The 21,164-nt window shown below is 44.7% G+C and overlaps 1 protein-coding gene across 1 annotated transcript in view; it reads left to right on the plus strand.

Annotated features, from left to right (window-relative positions):
- Positions 1-21,164, plus strand: part of acer3 (alkaline ceramidase 3) — a 62,295-nt gene that overhangs the window by 10,961 nt on the left and 30,170 nt on the right. The window contains exons 4-6 of the mRNA XM_084319808.1: positions 890-942; positions 1,268-1,349; positions 1,455-1,490. Coding sequence (XP_084175934.1) covers positions 890-942; positions 1,268-1,349; positions 1,455-1,490 — 171 coding nt within the window. The remainder of the gene's footprint in view (positions 1-889; positions 943-1,267; positions 1,350-1,454; positions 1,491-21,164) is intronic.

Genomic DNA, 21,164 nt, shown 5'->3' on the forward strand with positions numbered 1-21,164 from the left:
GGCAAAATAAAGCTACATGCATATCACGTTCACTTATCACATACAGTAGGTATAGTGCATTTCTGCCATTAGCTAAAGCTACACTCACTCTGCATTACTGGAGAATTGGATTAACTTCCGACCAGTTGCTTGCATTGGATATCAATTCCTTGTCGACTTCATTGCTTTGTTTTGTTTTGCATCTTTGCTTAGAGAGGGTGCTGATCCGGTGGGACAGCAAGTCGCGGAACGCATTCAAACTAACGCGCGTTATATGATTACTGGCAAAGCGTCTTGCTTTTTCGGCCCTGAGGACCCCTGTCTTTTTTTTGCGTATACTACGCAAGTGGGCGTGGCTAGGTAGATTTAAGGTGCATGAAAAAAGGTCTTTCAACGTGCGCAATAGGCGTGAGCATAGTCTAATAGGCGAAGCAAGACGCTTTGCCAGTAATCATATAACTTGGGTTATAGAATAACCTTAGTTTCTTTATTTCCTAATTTCTTACTGACTGGGTTAAGTGAATGAATGAATGAATGAATGAATTATTTTATTTCGAATGTTTACAAAATAAATAAACAATAAACAAAAATCTTTTCGAAATGTTTACAAATAAACAAGCGAAAAGGATAGGTTTGAAGCCAAAAGGCTTATAGAGCAACCTACCCCTAATTCAAAAACAAATTCAAAAAAGTTAAAGTTTGCAAAATAAAACAAACAAACAAACAAACAAACAAACAAACAAACAAAAAAATCAACAATCAACACAGATCACATCAGAGTAGATAACTTGTGTCTATAACCAAGACAATTGTATTGAGACAGTCAATCTACAGTATATGCTGCCATGCTGAGTATCACACACCGCATTGATCTTGTGTGTTGTATGTGTATCTCTACCCTCACCTGCAGTTACTGGACGAGTTACCCATGATCTACAGCACCTGTGTCTTTGTCTACTGCCTGTAAGTGGCCCCAGCCTTTTTAGATTTTAATCTTCAAGCTTTTGTTTTGTCATTGCTGTTGGATATTTACCAAAATACTGAGAAAAATGTATTGTGGTGGCAAGTCAGGTAGTAAAATTAAACAATCCCCCCAATATATCAGTTCCAAGAACAGCCAGTGTGTGCAGTCGACCTGATATGAAGGATATTTTTTTTTTTTCTCTTTCTATTATTTCCTCTCCGCCCTTTTCTAGTGCCCCATCTACAGTATCTTTATCTGTAAGCATTTGTTAGAACAAGTTGTACTCCACCCGGTTTACCAAGTTTTATCTGATTTCTGTTTCAGATATGAGTGCTTCAAGCAGGAGAACACCATCAGTTTATTTCCTATTGCATTGTTATTAATCTTCAGTGTCTCAGTCAGTGTGGTGAGTGGCTATATTTGCTGTACAGTATTTACTTTTACTCTCAATGTGGTAAATTAAGTGTCAAATCCACATACTTGATGAAATTCATATACATTTTTTTTGTAGGTTTACTTACAATGGAAGGAGCCTGTCTTTCACCAGGTGAGGGAACACGCACACACTTGTTTATCTCAAGGAGATTATTCCATGTTTGCCATTAGGGTTCAGTTCGTTATGAGTCAGTTATGTCATTGGGCCAACCTGAATAGTGACATGGCCGGCTTTGAAGCACTTGGTTATTGGGATAGCATTACATGTCAGGCCACAGTGCAATATTTGATGGCATTTTTGTCCCCCAGATGAGGACATTTCAGGGGGGGGGACAATGACCATCTGACCATCTCTATGTCATGCACAATAGGGAGGTGTAGTCTGACGTCACTTTAGTTCCCCGTGCGGTCCACCCGTATAGGGATTTATCATTGGGAAAATGTATTATCGGCTATTGTAATAATTCTACCTCATGAACATTGGCAAGCTCAAAACGAGTTCCCTTCTATCACTAACATTATTGTTTAAGCATTTTTGATTGAAATAAAATTATACAGAATTATTTTATGATTAATTGCGTATTTGTTTCATGTTGAGCTATAGATTGTGGATGAATACACACAGAAAGGTACACCATGCCAATGTTCATGCTTTATTTGTTTTAAACGAGACGATTTAGAAATGTGTCCATTGGAAATACATTTAGCAATTTCAAGCGGGGTGGACCAACAACAATGATGTAACCACTGCACCTCCCTATATCTCAGACACTACTGGTCCAATTTTGACCAAACAAAGGGATGATGCATCTTACCATTGTGTTCCAGCATTAAAAAAAAACAAAAACAAAAAAAAACACTGATTGGCCTAGTGTTGATGCTAATATTAACTCAATGGACGCCACGCAGTTGAGCATCGTTTGTACTTAATACGCCAAGCTCTAAGAGATAGGAATAAGCGGTGGTGTTTGCAGGGCTATAACTATATTCTATATTATAGCTATGGATACAATACTATGGCCCATTTGACATCGACTATCTATCATTCAATATGTGTTAAAGAAATACTTTTTTCATACATAAATTCCCGTTTTATACCGTGGTGAATATGAGTATAGTTTTAGAGTAATCCTGTCTAATCCCAGAAAACTACGCTATGCAGCAATACATGCATTTCACTAAAAACTTTGCAGTTTCTCGCCTGTACACGCTACTATTTTCGAAATCAAATCCATATTATCGGTATTATGTTTCATCATGAATGCATGAAAGGGTGGGGGGGGGGTGTTTTTTTTAAGCTTTGATCGCCACCAACGGCTCACGTTGTGGAGTAACGTTACACACATATGTTGTGATCGAAGTGAAGTCATGGTTGGATTGCTACCATATAGCCCTTACCTTCACTAATAATAATAATAATGGATTGGATTTATATAGCGCTCTTCATGATGTACCCCACAAAGAATATTCCAATTATCTGATCACGAGTCCCAGTGTTGGTGTCAATCGTGTCGCCAACATAATCTGCCACACATCATGCATCGGGAGCATTTCCCGCTTCTCAATCCGATCGGGACAACCGCTCCACTTGCCCGACAAAGAAAAGTCCAACCGGATACTTTTGATCGATGCACAGGCCAAGATATAAAATAATAATAATAATAACAAGGAACCAACGATACGGCCAACATCAATCTTTGGGAGAATGTAGTTGACTTCATTTTAAAGCTAGAACAAAGATAGAGGTATCGTTGGGAACTAGACATATTGAGGAATTAGTAGGTACCCTTTTATGCTAGCCTATCTGTAAAATGACGAAATTGCGCTGTAAAACTCGTAATTCATTGTGTGAGACATCTCTTTTTTTTCTTGCTTATTCCATGTTATTGTTATTATGGTTGTACATGGTCCTCATTCCAAACGATTCTTACAAATAACACATTTTAAAGGGGACATATTCATTCATATTTAATTATGGAGAAAACCATAATAAACATTTGTTACCATACAAATACAAGCAGGAATATATATATATATATTCTTTTTAAGTTTTTTGTTTTCCTTCTTTTCTTTTACATGAAACATAAAACATGACAACACAATATAATAATAATAATAATAATAATAATAATAATAATAATAATAATAATAATAATAATAATAATAATAATAATAATAATAATAATAATAATAATAATAATAATAATAATAAACAAGATGTCACATGACAATAATAATAATAACAATAACAATAATGACGATAGCATGACAATAGAAATAACAAAAATAATAAATACAGAACCTAAAAATAAAAACAAATTATATTATCACAGACGCCACAAAAGACGACATTTCCTCCCCCACTCCCACCCCAGGACCACAAGGAGGAAAGTGTTGTAGCACTAAGAGGCATACAGCATACCTCTTAGCACTGTGTCTGTGTTGGCTTGTTTTGAAATAACAAGGACATTGTGACAAAGCTGCTTTTGTTTACTATTTGGAGCTGGCTTTGCTTACTGATCACACTGTCCTGGGCCCTGTTTCTTGTACCTGGATAACTGAGTTAGCCGGATAACTTTAACTGGATAACTGAGTTAGCCGGACTTTCCGGTTCCATGTTCGTGGATTTTCCAAATCACCATGACAACAGATCCAAAAGTTTGAGCCTGGTCGAAAGCAGAGTTCAAGTTCAAGTTAGCCGGATCACGCAGAGCCACGCCCCCGCAAAGAAAGTGACAGCTCGTTTCCTGAAACTATTCCCACAGTCTACGATCTGCATTATACCATTCTGAATTACGTTTTTGTGCTCCATTCTTCCAGAGGGGGCTTTTGAAATGTAAAATAGACCCAAAATGCTGATACTAAATTCACTTTGTCCTAAATAATGCACGTTATATATACCGTGGCGACGGTGGCGCTCGCTCGTGCGATGTACACATTATGTGGTTATTTTAATTGTAACTGGGATTAAGATGTCTGATGAGATGCGCTGTTTGACGGATTTGAGAAATTGAATGAGCCGTTGACGTCACATTAATGAATGAGGATAAAGAGATAAACTTCATTCAAAACAAAGGATATTTTAAACACGGGTCTCTCGTTCATTAATGTATAAACAATGAATTTATCCCATCTGGCACAGTGGTGCAGCGGTAGTGCTCAAGCCTGCCAACCCAGCGACCGGGGTTCAAAACCCGGTGTTTCCAATATGATTTTTTTGAATATAATATTAATGATTATACGCCAAAGTAGCCTGGTTTTAAGTTAAAATATTATAAATCTACATGCATTGAGGTTGTCATTCTTTATATAGCTCTCAACGTGCACCAAATTGAATTATTCCTATATTGCAAAAAGAAGGAGACGACTAGGGTCTCGAACCCCGGTCGTCTGTGTGAAAGTCAAAAGAACAACCCGTCAGACCACATTGGAGATAAGTTAAAGATTGACTATACATCAATCAATGGGTAAGAGAGCCGTATCGTAATTCTGTATAACAGTTAACTAATTATTTTCGCTAGCAAGATCTCATTTGATTATTCAATCCAGCAGGCAAGTTTAAAGAAATATAATCTGATTGATTGAGGTAATGAGGGACTTAAAATTAGCCTATAGATAACGCATTTAACTTGTCGGCGAGGCGATTGAGCCGTATTGCAATCTGTCAATAAAGTCTTAAATCAATTAATCAATCAATGCCGTTAGAGAATCAGGATCTCTGCCATCGATACGTGCTGGCTTTTCACCTAAAGCGGCCGCGCGCATTTAGCCTGAGTCGCAAGTCTGGCTTGAGTTAACGAGACTGAATCCACCTTCGTGGAACAGGAAAATCCCGGCTTCAAACATCGGGTTAACTGAAGCTGGATAATGACATCTTGATCGACTTAGTTGAACCACGTACAAGAAACAGGGCCCTGGGCCCCGTTCCCCGTACCTGGTTCAACTAAGTCGATCAAGATGTCATTATCCAGATTCAGTTAACCCGATGTTTGAAGCCGGGATTTTCCTGTTCCTCGAAGGTGGATTCAGTCTCGTTAACTCAAGCCAGACTTGAGACCCAGGATAAGTGCGCGTGCCCGCCTCAGCCGAGAAGGCAGCAAGTGTCGAGAGCAGAGATCCTGATTCTCTAGCGGCATTGATTGATTAATTGATTTAAAACTTTAGTAACATATTGCAGTACGGCTCAATCGCCTCGCCGACAAGTTAAATGCGTTATCTATAGGCTAATTTTAAGTCCCTCATTACCTCAATCAATCAGATTATATTTCTTTGAACTTGCCTGCTGGATTGAATAATCAAATGAGATCTTGCTAGCGAAAATAATTAGTTAAACTGTTATACAAAATAACGATACGGTTCTCTTCCCATTGATTGATGTATAGTCGATCTTTTACTTATCTCCACTGTGGTGTAACGGGTTCTTCTTTTGACTTTCATGCAGACGACCGGGGTTCGAAACCCAGTCGTCTCCTTCTTTTTGCAATATAGGAATAATTCAATTTGGTGCACGTTGAGAGCTATATAAAGAATGACATCCTCAATGCATGTAGATTTCTAATATTTTAACTTGAAACTAGGCTACTTTGGCGTATAATCATTAATATTATATTCAAAAAAATTATATTGGAAACACGGGGTTTTGAACACCGGTCGCTGGGTTGCCAGGATTGAGCACTACCGCTGAGCCACTGTGCCAGATGGGATAAATTCATTGTTTATACATTAATGAACGAGACAAGATCCACAATCCACGCATAGACACTTCAATTTTATGCTTGAATGAAACACAATCCAGGCGCTCCATTAAACATCCACAGCGGAGAATATGAAAGGAATCAGAGCCAAACGAGCGATAGGTTTCAATCATTAAAAATATCCCCGCGGGATTCACATTTGCAATGCTGCGCGTTGTTAAAATAACCATATAATGTGTACATCGCACCGAGCGAGCGCCACGGTATATATAACGTGCATTATTTAGGACAAAGTGAATTTAGTATCAGCATTTTGGGTCTATTTTACATTTCAAAAGACCCCTCTGGAAGAATGGAGCACAAAAACGTAATTCAGAATGGTATAACGCAGATCCTAGGCTGTGGGAATAATTTCAGGAAACGAGCTGTCACTTTCTTTGCGGGGGCGTGGCTGTGCTTGATCCGGCTAACTTGAACTTAAACTCTGCTTTCGACCAGGCTCAAACTTTTGGATCTGTTGTCATGGTGATTTGGACAATCCAGGTACGGGGAATCGGAAAGTCCGGCTTAAATCAGACTTACCCGAAAGTTATCCGGCTAACTCAGTTATCCAGGTACGGGGAACGGGGCCCTGGTAGCATAGTACAGTATATACAGTACATGCCTAGACCTAATCCTGCAGGAATACAGTGGTGCATAGTACACGCCTAGACCTAATCCTGCAGGAATACAGTGGTGCATAGTACACGCCTACATCTAATCCTGCAGGAATACAGTGGTGCATAGTACACAACTAGACCTAATCCTGCAGGAATACAGTGGTGCATAGACACGACTAGTACACAACTATACCTAATCCTGCAGGAATACAGTGGTGCATACTGTAGTACACGACTAGACCTAATCCTGCAGGAATACAGTGGTGCATAGTACACGACTAGACCTAATCCTGCAGGAATACAGTGGTGCATAGTACACGACTAGACCTAATCCTGCAGGAATACAGTGGTGCATAGTACACAACTAGACCTAATCCTGCAGGAATACAGTGGTGCATAGTACACAACTAGACCTAATCCTGCAGGAATACAGTGGTGCATAGTACACGACTAGACCTAATCCAGCAGGAATACAGTGGTGCATAGTACACGACTAGACCTAATCCTGCAGGAATACAGTGGTGCATAGTACACAACTAGACCTAATCCTGCAGGAATACAGTGGTGCATAGTACACGACTAGACCTAATCCTGCAGGAATACAGTGGTGCATAGTACACAACTAGACCTAATCCTGCAGGAATACAGTGGTGCATAGTACACGACTAGACCTAATCCTGCAGGAATACAGTGGTGCATAGTACACGACTAGACCTAATCCTGCAGGAATACAGTGGTGCATAGTACACAACTAGACCTAATCCTGCAGGAATACAGTGGTGCATAGTACACGACTAGACCTAATCCTGCAGGAATACAGTGGTGCATAGTACACGACTAGACCTAATCCTGCAGGAATACAGTGGTGCATAGTACACGACTAGACCTAATCCTGCAGGAATACAGTGGTGCATAGTACACGACTAGACCTAATCCTGCAGGAATACAGTGGTGCATAGTACACGACTAGACCTAATCCTGCAGGAATACAGTGGTGCATATGTAACCTACTGTAATTCAACGCTATCAGTTCTTTCTGCAGTGGTACAGCTATCAACTATAGGTTCAAGGAGACTGGCTCTAAGAAAAATACACAGGCACTGTGATCTACGTTTTACCTTTTATATAACTTAAAGGAGTTCACCAGGTTCAGTACACATTACAACATCATAGGATCCATGCAATGGTCCACATTTATAGAAAATAATAAATGAAATAAAAAAGGTACCCAATAAAGTCTGTTTTGAGTGCACTCAATTAAACAAAAAGGGAACGGATATTCTGTTCCTACCACCAGGGGCCAAGTTAAAGTTCACCAGCCGACCGTTGGGTGATGGTGAGTGGAGAAGGTCAATGAAGAAGACCACTTCAGTTGATGCAGGTCCGTGTTCACTGAAGGGGGTAACAAAAACCAATCAGGATTCTTCCATTTGTTTATCAGTCTTTCAATTGGCAATGGTTTCTCCTCCAATTCAGTCTTCAAGTCAGCTAGTCTTTTCCTCTCTCTTCCTTGTCCAGTTCCAGCACGGAATCTTCTCTTTATCCTCTATATTTCATCTTCTGTCCAAGTAGTTTTCTGTTCAAGTATAACGTTTTCTGTCACTTTTCTAATATTCTCCAACTGCTCCAATATTCTGTCTCTCCGTTGATTGCTTGTAACCAGGAACAGTTTTCCACACGCTGCTCATAAGCAGGGCTGTACCACGTCAATCTCAGGGGAGCGTCAACAAATTACACTCTTCCAGGGAGTGTCAACAAATTACACTCTTCCAGGGAGCGTCACCCAATTCACAGTCCATAATGAATGTTTCAGCAAGACAAGAAAATAGCATGGGCTACATACTCCCCCCCTAGAATGCTTGAGTCCCTTCATGCGCTTACCACCTCTCAGGTTCTGGGAGGAGGCCTTCCAAACTCTTGCAGAATGCAACAATTGCCAGAATCAGGGGTCTCCCAAGACTCTCATAGTGCAGTCTATCAGGCTGTTGCCGTGATCTTCTTGACCTTCTGACTTCAGATTGTGGCTCTAGGTTGCCTGACTGTTCAGCTTGAGACACAGGATCGATGGCTGCTGCCACATCTTCTATGGCTGAGTGGTCTGATCTTTCATTCCGTTCATGTTGATCTTCGTCCACAGGCTCAGCATTGGTAAGAGGTTCCATTGCATGTTCCTGACAGTCACCTTGGAGTGAATGACGTTGGTCACTGCAGACGCTGTCAACATCAGCTTCTAGGGTCCTAGCAGTAGGAGTCTGATCTATGTCTGTTTCTTGTCTGGAGGGTCTCCTCTTGACTCCCATCTCCAGAGTTTCGATGAGAGGTTCCATCACAGTGACTTTGGGCCTGTAGACAACTGTATATTCCTCTTCGTCGCAGCTGCTACAGACATCATCCTCTTCATGGCTCAGCGTGTTGCCTCCTGTATCCATCACCGGCTGCTCCCGGGATCTCAACTTCATCCTCTTAGTGGACCTTTTTTGTTCGGTTTCCTTCTCCTCTGTGATGGGTAGGAACCCACACGGTAAGAGGAGGTCTCTGTGGAGGGTGCGTACAGGCCCAATCCCCTTTTCTGGCTTTACAACGTACACTGGTCCATCTCCCATCCTCTTCTCCACTACATAAATCTCTCTCCCATCTGTCCGCCAGCTTGTGCTTTCCTCTGATGTTTACGTTCTGTACCAAGACTCTGTCACCTGCCCTTAGTTCTGCAGCTCTGACCTTGGAGTTGAACCTTGTCTTGTTCTTTTCCCCCATCTCCCGTGCACTCTCTGCAGCTAGAGCATAGCTTTCCCGAAGCTTCTCTCGAAGGGCCTTTACATACTCAGAGTGAGTCCTGGCAGGATTCCCCTGTGGCTGGAGTCCCAGGACAAGGTCAATGGGAAGAGTCGGTTGCCTGCCGAACATCAGTTCATAAGGAGAGTATCCAGTAGTGTTGTTCCTTGTGCAATTGTATGCATGAACGAGTGGTTTTACAAAGTCTCTCCAGTGGTACTTATCTTTGTCCTCCAAGCATGCCAAGCAGGGTTCTGTTAAATCTTTCAACTGGGTTCCCGCGGGGGTGGTACGGGGTAGTCCTCACTTTTTTTGCTCCCATCAGGGAACACAGCTCTTTGATGGTGTGACTTTCAAAATCCCTCCCCTGATCACTGTGAAGGCGAGCAGGGAACCCGTAGTGAACAATGAAGTTCTCCCAGAGTGCCTTGGCTACAGTCTTTGCTTTTTGATCCCTTGTGGGAACAGCCACAGCAAATTTAGTGAAATGGTCTGTAATCACTAATACATTTCGTGTATCTCTGCTGTCGGGTTCAATGGACAAATAGTCCATACAAACCAACTCAAGGGGGTAACTTGTACTGATGTTCATCATGGGAGCAGCCCTCTCGGGATTTTCTTTCCTTCTGAAGCACCTCTCGCATGTGTGACACTTCACATCAATCGCTTGAGCCATCTTTGGCCAGTAGAATCGGGTGCGGGCCAAGTTAAGGGCGCGCTCAAACCCAAGGTGGCCAACTTCATCATGCACCCCTTCTAGTGCTTTGGCTCTGTATTTCTCAGGCAAGACTAACTGGTAGCCCTCTGTTCCTCTGTCCACATATCTCCTGAACAGAACTCCCTCCTTGAGTTCAAGTCGGTTCCATTCTCTGAGGAAGCACCTCACCTCCGGTAGCTCTAACTTAGCCTCTTTGTACGAGGGTTTAGCTTCTCTCTCTATGAGTTCAATGATGCGCCTTATGGGTGGGTCTGCCCTCTGAGACTTATACCAGTCCGCTTGAGACATCCCTGGGACTGTTCCTTGGGCGAGGCAGGTGTAACTTGGGGGAATGGCAGAGGGCGCCACCGCTAGGGATTCTGCTAAAACGATGGTTTCCTGGAAGTATTCACAGGGCTCCATCCGCACTGAGTGTCTTTGGCAAAGGGCAGTGAAGGTGTCCTTTGAAAGCACTTTGTGATCTCCATCCAGCACACATTGACGGAGCTTGCGGATCCTTTCTCTTTCCTCGAGAAAAGCTTCTGGTGAGGGTTCCTGAGGGCGCCTTGACAACCCATCTGCATCTTGGCTTGTATTACCAGGCCGATACTTTATCTCAAATCGGTATGTTGACAGGGCTGCTAGCCAGCGGTGGCCTGCCGCATCGAGTTTTGCAGAGGTCAACACATAAGTGAGAGGGTTATTATCTGTAAGAACTGTGAATTCTGCTCCATAAAGATAATCATGGAACTTCTCACACACAGCCCACTTCAGTATTCAAGCTTGTGTGTTGGATAGTTTCGTTCGCTCTTGGACAGCCCTCGACTGGCGTAGGCTATGGCCCTTAGTTTCCCTTCTTGCTCTTGGTAAAGGGCTGCACCAAGGCCCTCTCCGCAGGCATCTATGTGGAGAATGTAAGGGAGGTTGGGGTTGGCAAAAGCCAAGACAGGTGCTGAGGTTAACTTGTCAATGAGCATTCTGAAAGCGGTTTCACAGTCCTGTGTCCACTCACTTCCAAAAGACTGACTGGGGCTCACTGACATCTGAGGTTTCGGCCTACTATAGTCCTTCCCTCTTTTTCTTGGAGCCACGTAGCCAGCTGTGAGGGCATTCAATGGCTTTGCTATCTTTGAGTAGCCTTGCACGAAACGGCGGTAGTACCCCGCAAATCCTAAAAAGCACTTAAGCTCTTTGCGATTGGTGGGCCTTGGCCAGTCTTTTAAGGCTGAGATCATTTCGGGATCAGTATGGACACCACTAGCATACTGGAGGGCGCCCCGTTCGGCTGCCTCTCTGTTCGCTCCGTCGAGACTGTGTTTACTTTTGTTAATATTTATAGTTTTTAGAGTTTTGTGCGTACCAACTGTTGGTGCATTTAATGTATATGACCGTCAGTCACTCATAGACATTGGATTACGGGAAACTTACCAACTGGATTACTCGCTGGATCAGCTTTCCGAACCACATCAATGGCCTGAAGAAATCCTCCGGAGATTAGGACCAGACCCTTTGTTCCCAGAGCCCAGGAAAAGACGACGAGGAAAGAGGGCTGGGATCCGAAACAGGCTGAGATCCAGACGCCATCGTACACCACTTCCCAGTATATTGCTAGCCAATGTACAATCAATAGACAATAAACTGGATGACATACGAGCAAGGATTCAATATCAAAGAGACGTTAGGGACTGCAATGTCCTTTGCTTCACCGAAACATGGCTGACGCCGGAGGTTCCAGATCACGCGATTCAACCAGCGGATCACTTCTTTATCCATAGAAAGGATCGGTCATCATCAGAGTCCGGTAAACAACGTGGAGGGGGTATTGCCTTCATGTTTAACAAAAATTGGAGTGACCCAACGAACGTGAAGGAACTATCCAACCACTGCTCCCCAGAACTGGAATATATAACCATCAAGTGTCGTCCTTTCTTCCTCCCGAGGGAGTTAACGGCGATCGTCCTGGTCGGAGTGTATATTCCACCGCAAGCTGAAGCCAGCAACAAGGTTGCGCTCTCCAGACTACACGACGAGGTAAACAGAATCCAAGAGGCGAATGTTAACGCCGCCATTTTAGTTCTGGGAGATTTCAATAGCGCCAATCTGAGAAAGGTATTGCCCGACTTCTATCAGCATGTGACTTGCAACACCAGAGGCGGTAACATCCTAGATCACTGTTACATGCAATTTAAAGGTGGCTACAAGGCTCATTCTGATAGTGGCTTCGGTAAGTCAGATCACGCATAAATTTTTCTTACACCGAAGTACAGACAGAAAATTAAAAGTACTCCCGTAGTCTCGCGAGAGGTGCAGAAATGGGATGTGACGTCAGAGGATACGATCCGGTCAGTGTTTCACAACACAGACTGGAATGTGTTCCGCGACACAGATAACATTAAAGTGGAAATGAAGCAGTGAGCATAAATACATATTCATAGCATCACATTAGTATTTAGATAAGCCACAGAAGAAGTCACGTTATAAAAATAAGCAGTTTCTAAGAAAAAACGATTTGTTGTGTACATTTCTGAAGCATTTAGCATTATGGGCGCGGCCATTTTGTTGCTGACGTCATACCGTGGCTTGGGTGTATACACTCTGGTTAGCTGCCTATATTGAATGGGTCGGTCAGCAAATAAAATGTTGCCTACAAAACAACGGGACCGCGGTGGTTATGTTTGTATTGCTCCTGGCTGTTCAAACTAATTTTACCATGTGAGAGAGAGGAAAGTTGGTTAATTTCCACAAACTACCAGTGAAAAAAACAGTGTTGTTGACATGTTGGCTCGGGCTGCCTGCACCCAGACGGCGCGACCAGCCTGTTGGACAGGGAAGGAGGATCTGCAGCGAACACTTCATTGCCTCGGATTATGTTGTTGGGGTGGGAGGTTTGTCCAGAAGACCACTAATCAGCTGAAGCCCGATGCGGTTCCCTCTGTCTTTGACAGACAGACGCAGGCAGTTCAGCGTCGGGATCATTTAGCCTGCTGGCTACCTAGCTCCACTTCAACCAGCGTTGGGAGCTCCAACGTTAGCTTGCCGATGCTACCAGCACATCGACAAGCTAGCGTTGGGAGCTCCAACGTTAGCTTGCCGATGCTACCAGCACATCGACAAGCTGCTGGAGCCAGCTAACGTTAGCTTGCTGATGCTACCAGCACATCGACAAGCTGCTGGAGCTCCCAACGCTGGTTGAAGTGGAGCTAGGTAGCCAGCAGGCTAAATGCTCCCGACGACATCGACAAGCTGCTGGAGCCAGCTAACGTTAGCTTGACTGGTTGCTGGCTAACTAACGTGGCTACTCGTCCCGGGAGATAACGGCGCTGCCTGGCTGGTTGTTGGCTAACTAACGTGGCTACTCGTCCCGGGAGATAACGGCGCTGCCTGGCTGGTTGCTGGCTAACTAACGCTAACCAGCCAGGCAGCGCCGTTATCTCCCGGGATGAGTAGCCACGTTGTCGTCGGGGAGCATTTAGCCTGCTGGCTACCTAGCTCCACTTCAACCAGCATCGGGAGATCCAGCAGCTTGTCGATGTGCTAATAGCCTCAGCAACCTAACGTTAGCTGGCTCCAGCAGATCGACAAGCTGCTGGAGCCAGCTACCGTTAGCTGCTGGCTACCTAGCTCCACTTCAACCAGCATCGGGAGCTCCAGCAGCTTGTCGATGTGCTAATAGCCTCAGCAAGCTAACGTTAGCTGGCTCCAGCAGCTTGTCGATCTGCTGGAGCCAGCTAACGTTAGGTTGCTGAGGCTATTAGCACATCGACAAGCTGCTGGAGCTCCCGATGCTGGTTGAAGTGGAGCTAGGTAGCCAGCAGGCTAAATGCTCCGCGACGCTGAACTGCCTGCGCCGGTCTGTCTGTCGAAGACCGAGGGAACCGCGTCCGGCTTCAGCTGATTAGTGGTCTTCTGGACAAACATCCCACCCCAACAACATAATCCGAGGCAATGAAGTGTTCGCTGCAGATCCTCCTTCCCTGTCCAACAGGCTGGTCGCGCCGTCTGGGTGCAGGCAGCCCGAGCCAACATGTCAACAACACTGTTTTTTTCACTGGTAGTTTGTGGAAATTAACCAACTTTCCTCTCTCTCACATGGTAAAATTAGTTTGAACAGCCAGGAGCAATACAAACAGAACCACCGCGGTCCCGTTGTTTTGTAGGCAACATTTTATTTGCTGACCGACCCATTCAATATAGGCAGCTAACCAGAGTGTATACACCCAAGCCACGGTATGACGTCAGCCATGACGTCAGCAACAAAATGGCGGCGCCCATGTTGAAAACAGGGATATTATATTATATTTTTCAGACAAATAAGATGGATTTCACATTTGATTATAGAACCCTGTCTTACACAAGGTACACAACAAACAAACTAGGATCACATTGCTCACTGCTTCATCTCCACTTTAATGCCTACACGGAGACAGTGCTGGACTATGTTTGTACTAGGGTGAAAGAAACAATCCCCACTACCAAAATGAAAGTTTACCCAAATCAAAAACCCTGGGTAGACAAATCCGTCCGTGAAGCTCTGAGAGAGCGCACCAAAGCATACAACGACGGCCTAGAGGCAGGCAACATGAATGACCACAAGGTGGCGCGATACAACGTAAGGAGGACTGTGTCAGAGGCCAAACGACGCTACAGGGATAAAATTGAACTCCAGTTTGAACAAGCTGACTCTAGAGCTATGTGGCAGGGGCTCAAAACGATGACAGACTACAAAGGCGCCTCCCTCAAACTGAACAGTGACATCTCCTTAGCAAATGACCTCAATACCTTCTATGCGAGGTTTGATGCTGGTAATAACAACACCAGCTCACAAGCCTCGGCAATGGGGGGGGGGGGGGTCGGCTGCTGATGGAGGCGCAGTGTTCAGGGTAACAGAGCATGAGGTGAGGCGGACCTTTAAAAAAGTGAATATCAGGAAGGCAGCAGGTCCAGACGGCATCCCCGGCCGCGTCCTAAAAGTCTGTGCCGACCAACTGGCCCCAGTATTCACTGACATATTTAACCTGTCCTTAGAACAGGCTGTCATCCCCACCTGCCTGAAGAAGTCCACTATTATCCCTGTACCCAAAAAATCCAAGCCTGCTTGCCTCAACGACTACCGCCCTGTAGCTCTCACCTCCATAGCCATGAAGTGCTTCGAGAAGCTAGTAAAGGGCTACATCTGCTCCTCCCTCCCCATCAACATGGACCCCCTGCAATTTGCATACCGCCCCAACAGGTCCACGGAGGACGCCATATCCCATGTGCTGCACACAGCAGCATCACACCTGGACAAGAGGCAGGGGAACTATGTGAGAATGCTATTCATCGACTACAGCTCGGCATTCAATACCATAGTCCCCTCCATACTCATAGCCAAGCTCAGGGACCTGGGCTTGGGCTATGACCTCTGCCAGTGGGTCTTGGACTTCCTGACTGGCAGACCCCAGGTGGTGAGAGCAGGCAACTGCACCTCCTCATCCATCACCCTCAACATAGGGGCCCCCCAGGGCTGTGTTCTGAGTCCCCTCCTCTACTCCCTGTACACACACGACTGTGTGGCTCAGCGGAGTAGCAATACAATCGTCAAATTTGCTGACGACACAGTGGTGGTGGGCCTGATCTCTGCCAACGACGAGAGGGCCTACCTGGAAGAGGTCAAGGTCCTGGCGGGATGGTGCCAGGAAAACAGCCTCTCCCTGAACGTCAGCAAAACAAAGGAGATGATTGTGGACTTTCAGGAGGTCGGGGGTCAAGGACTACAGCCCCCTCAGCATCGACGGGGCACCGGTTGAGAGAGTCAACAGCTTCAAGTACCTCGGAGCCTACATATCCGAGGACTTGACATGGACCACACACATTAACAGTGTGGTGAAGAAGGCACGACAACGCCTCTACTTCCTCAGGCGCCTAAGGAAGTTCCAAGTCAGCCAGAAGATCCTTAAGAACTTCTACTCATGTACAATAGAGAGCATCTTGACCGGCAACATCACCTCCTGGTTTGGGAATAGCACTGCAAAAGACCAAAGCAGACTACAAAGAGTGACACGTTCAGCCGAACGCACAATTGGAGGGGGGCTCCCCACCCTCCAGAACATTTACTACAAGCGTTGCAAGGGGAAGGCTAAGAGAATTATTAAGGACTCGAGCCACCCGAACAACTGCCTCTTTGAACTGCTGCCGTCAGGCAAGCGATACAGGAGTCTCAAGGCGAGCACAGAAAGACTCAGAAGTAGCTTCTATCCCCAGGCCATCAGGCTGCTAAACGAACAATGAATGAACACTACACAACAACAACCACCAAACACACATAGCACACACATCCACACGCACACACTCACTTTAAACAAACACACTGTAGCACCCACTCCACACACTTTATAGCACACACCCACTTTAAACAAACACACTGTAGCACCCACTCCCCACACTTTATATTTATGGATGAAGGATTGCACTACAACTCGTACACCTTACTGTAAATTGTACCTAAAATTGTACCTCATCCCATTTCTGCTTTGCACTAGATAGTACTGCACATTAGTGCACTGCATAGTATTGTGTATTGTATATTATATGGTAACTCAGAACATTGTACATATGTCTATACCGAACACTGTGACCTCATTTTCTTCTTCTAAATTCATGCTATATTATGTTATTATGTTATTTGATACTATCTTGTCTAGCACAGTCTCTGGAGCGTAACAGTAAGAAGCATTTTGTATGAAAGTATTCTGTACTTCTGTATGACAACTATTAAAGAACTTGAACTTGAACTTGATCTACAATGTGGCCCAGGTATCTTACAGAGGACTGAAAAAAGTGACATTTGTCAGGGGACAACTTCAGCCCGTAGTCCTTGAGTCTGTTCAAAACCTTCATCAGTCTGGTTTCATGCCCCTCCAAGGTATCCGAGAAAACTATCAGGTCATCCAGAAAAAACAAGACTTCATTCAGGTGCAAGTCTCCGATGCACTTCTCCATCAATCGCTGAAATGTTGAGGGTGCATTAGTAATGCCCTGTGGCATGTGGTTAAATTCCCCAAAACCCAGCGGGCACGTGAACGCGGTCTTGTGTTTGTCTTCTTCAGCCAGTTCAACCTGATAGTAACTTGACTTAAGGTCCATCACAGAGAACCATCTAGCTCCACTAAGAGCCGAAAGGTTTCCTCGATGTTGGGGAGGGCATAGGCATCTTTAACAGTGTGTAGGTTCAGTTTTCGATAGTCCACGCATAGTCGGATCTTTCCGTTTTTCTTTTTCACAACAACTATAGGGGAAGCAAATGGACTCTCCGATTCTCTGATGATCCCAGCCTCCAGCAACTCCCTAATATGTTGCTTCACAGCTTCCCTATCACATGGATGAATTGGTCGGGACCTCTCCTTGAAGGGGGTTTCATCTTTTAGTCTTATCCTGTGTTTGACAGCAGAGGTACGCCCATGGGTTAAGTCGTCAACTGCTAACACTTCAGGTAGGGCATTCAACTTGCTCATGATGCGTTTCTTCCAATCAGCTGGAATGGGAGAGTCTGCTAGGCTGCATGATACTTTGTCACTCAGGGGGGTTTCTGTGTCTTCTGAAGACCACACAAGAGGGGTGTGTCATCGGATTTCATAGGTATCACACGCTGAGCTGCCATCATTTCTGCTATCACACGGTTTGGGTGTAGTGTGACGTCGTGTGCACTCATATTGCAGAGAAGAACAGGAACTTTGCTGAAGGACTGATAAGGAACATCCAGTAGTGTTGGTACTACGAAGATGCCACCGGGCAGAGGGGAGTTCAAAGGAGCCTCTACTGCACATGAGGTTTGAACTGAGGATGCGTCCATCCTAACGCCTCCTAGCATGCGCACTTTCTGTCCAGCTGGAACGATGACCGGGTGACGCCCAATCAACTTCACCGGTCTTGTTTCTACTTTTTCATTGTGAGTCTGAGCAATGTGCTGAAATAGCACGACACACTCAGAACTTAGTTCACACCCCTGTAGGAATTTCTGCCCTTCTCGGGTAACTCCTTTCTCGTACAATCTATTAAGTACATTTGTCCCTATCAACAGAGGGATCTCACGGCTTAGGTCACAGTCGGGTACAATGAGAACTAGGGAAGACACATTTTCTTCTATGCCAGTAACACTCTTAGGGAGAGTTAAAAATACCTGGGTGTAGCCTATGTAAGGGACTAGCTGACCCCCTGCGCCTGTAATCTCAAGTAGTGCATTAATGGGTTCAACAGGGAATGATGAGAGGTGTTCTGAGTAATAGGTCTCTGAGACTGTACTAACCTGTGATCCAGTATCTAGAAGCCATTTACATGGGAGGCCTTCAACAAGCACAGTCAAGGTGCAACATGGCCCCACAAGACCACTGGGTAAGGGTCTATAGTTACAGGGTGGGCCATTCTGAGCATAGTTTGTGGCCCTAACTACATTAACTTCTAAGTCTTGCATGGGACTAGATAAAGGGGGGTTCATGGCTCCTGATTGCCCCACAACAGGGGCCACTACATGTTTAAAGGGAACTCTGGCTGGCCCTGGTGCTGCATGTTCCACCGTTCACGCCTTTCTCTGAGTTCAAAGTTCTTTTGCCGTACAGCGGCAGGGTTTGGCTCATTCAAACATTGGGCAGCAATGTGGCCGTCTTCTCCACATCTAAAACAGAACCATGCTCGGGGCATGTCGGAGGTGTTCCTGTTCATCTTGCGGCTTGTCGCATTAGAGGCCATACAGTTCCCCCTAACTGCATTCTCGCCACCGGGGTTGTTTACATTCTGGGGTCCAACTGCTCTTAAAGCAAGCTGCTTCTTTAGCTTCGCCACTTCCTGAGCGAGCCTTTGGGTCTCCGTGAGATGTTTTTTAATTTCCTTCTCGCTTGCAACAGGTTCTGTCTCTTCCAGCTCTTCACATTGGGGCAGGCCATAGACTGTATGCATATGTGACATAGCTTTATTGCTCCCAAGGTGTTTCTTCATCCTGTTGAATTTTGTTTGTCGTCTATCCTCCTGTTTCCTCAATAGCAGTAGTAGCTCAGGGAAGGATGGGGGATTGGCCTTCTTTTCCTCAAACTGGAGCTCAATGAGCATGGCCTGGTCCCAGCAACCCCTACAAAACTGCCTGAGAAGTTGCTTCTGGGAATTTTCAGCAGACACCCCTCCTCCAGTAACAGCTTTCTCCAGCATCAGGTGTAGGCGATTCAAGTAATCTGAGGATTTCTCTCCGGCATTTTGATTTGCACCCAGGAATGCTGCATATAGCTCTTCTCCATCTGCTACTGCCCCAAAAGCTGCGTCAAGCTGATTGAGATACTGTGAGGGCGAGGAGTCAATACCAAGGCTTTTGACTAGGTCACTTGCTGGGCTCAGTAAGCTCTCTAAAATCCTTCTGACCTTCTGAGTATCCGAGCTGGAAGGATCACTCAGTAACAGTTCAACTTGAGTGTGCCACGTCTCATAATCAACTTCTCCACTGGGTTTTGGTGTTCTTCCTGAGAAGGTGCGGATTTTGCTGACATGTGAAGATTGATGTTCAGTTTTTATTACATGCTCCACAACTACTTTCTGAACACTGGGGGGGTTGATGAGGCTCTCATCCAGACATGACGGTGTTCGAGGGGACTCAGGCGCCAGAGTTTCAATTGTCTCTTTACCTGCTGTGTCACTATCAGTCATCTGAAGTTTAGAAAGATAAGTTTGGAGCATCTGGATTTGACTGGTCTTGCTTAGACCTGCTACTGCTGCAGCAAACTTTCGTTCATAAACGTTTTCTTGTTCTTCTGTTTCCTGAACTATCTCGTCTTGTATGGTGGTGATGTACCATGTGGAATCATCAGAAATGAATGGTTCAGTGAAGAACTCTGGATCTATACGAGCTATTACTCTTTCATATTTATATTGGACCAGAGCCCTGCCTTTAGGTTTACCTGGTTCATTAGGGACTCGTACACATTTCACTACTTCTCTGTGTACCTTAAAAACATTAGCAATTTCACTTTCTAAATACTTATCATCTATATTGGAGACAAAAAGGCAGCTCTGCCCATGCATTTTATAATGTTTACAATATTCCATTTTGTATTACCAGTCTCCTGGCTGTGCTCGCCACTTCATGTAACCTACAGTAATTCAACGCTATCAGTTCTTTCTGCAGTGGTACAACTATCAACTATAGGTTCAAGGAGACTGGCTCTAAGAAAAATACACAGGCACCGTGATCTACGTTTTACCTTTTATACAACTTAAAGGAGTTCACCAGGTTCAGTACACATTACAACATCATAGGATCCATGCAATGGTCCACATTTATAGAAAATAATAAATGAAATAAAAAAGGTACCCAATAAAGTCTGTTTTGAGTGCACTCAATTAAACAAAAAGGGAACGGATATTCTGTTCCTACCACCAGGGGCCAAGTTAAAGTTCACCAGCCGACCGTTGGGTGATGGTGAGTGGAGAAGGTCAATGAAGAAGACCACTTCAGTTGATGCAGGTCCGTGTTCACTGAAGGGGGTAACAAAAACCAATCAGGATTCTTCCATTTGTTTATCAGTCTTTCAATTGGCAATGGTTTCTCCTCCAATTCGGTCTTCAAGTCAGCTAGTCTTTTCCTCTCTCTTCCTTGTCCAGTTCCAGCACGGAATCCTCTCTTTATCCTCTATATTTCATCTTCTGTCCAAGTAGTTTTCTGTTCAAGTATACCGTTTTCTGTCACTTTTCTAATATTCTCCAACTGCTCCAATATTCTGTCTCTCCGTTGATTGCTTGTAACCAGGAACAGTTTTCCACACGCTGCTCACGAGCAGGGCTGTACCACGTCAATCTCAGGGGAGCGTCAACAAATTACACTCTTCCAGGGAGCGTCAACAAATTACACTCTTCCAGGGAGTGTCACCCAATTCACAGTCCATAATGAATGTTTCAGCTAGACAAGAAAATAGCATGGGCTACACATAGTACACAACTAGACCTAATCC

This window comes from Notolepis coatsorum (genome assembly GCF_963971535.1).
Source record: "Notolepis coatsorum genome assembly, chromosome: 8".
Lineage (NCBI taxonomy): Eukaryota > Metazoa > Chordata > Actinopteri > Aulopiformes > Paralepididae > Notolepis > Notolepis coatsorum.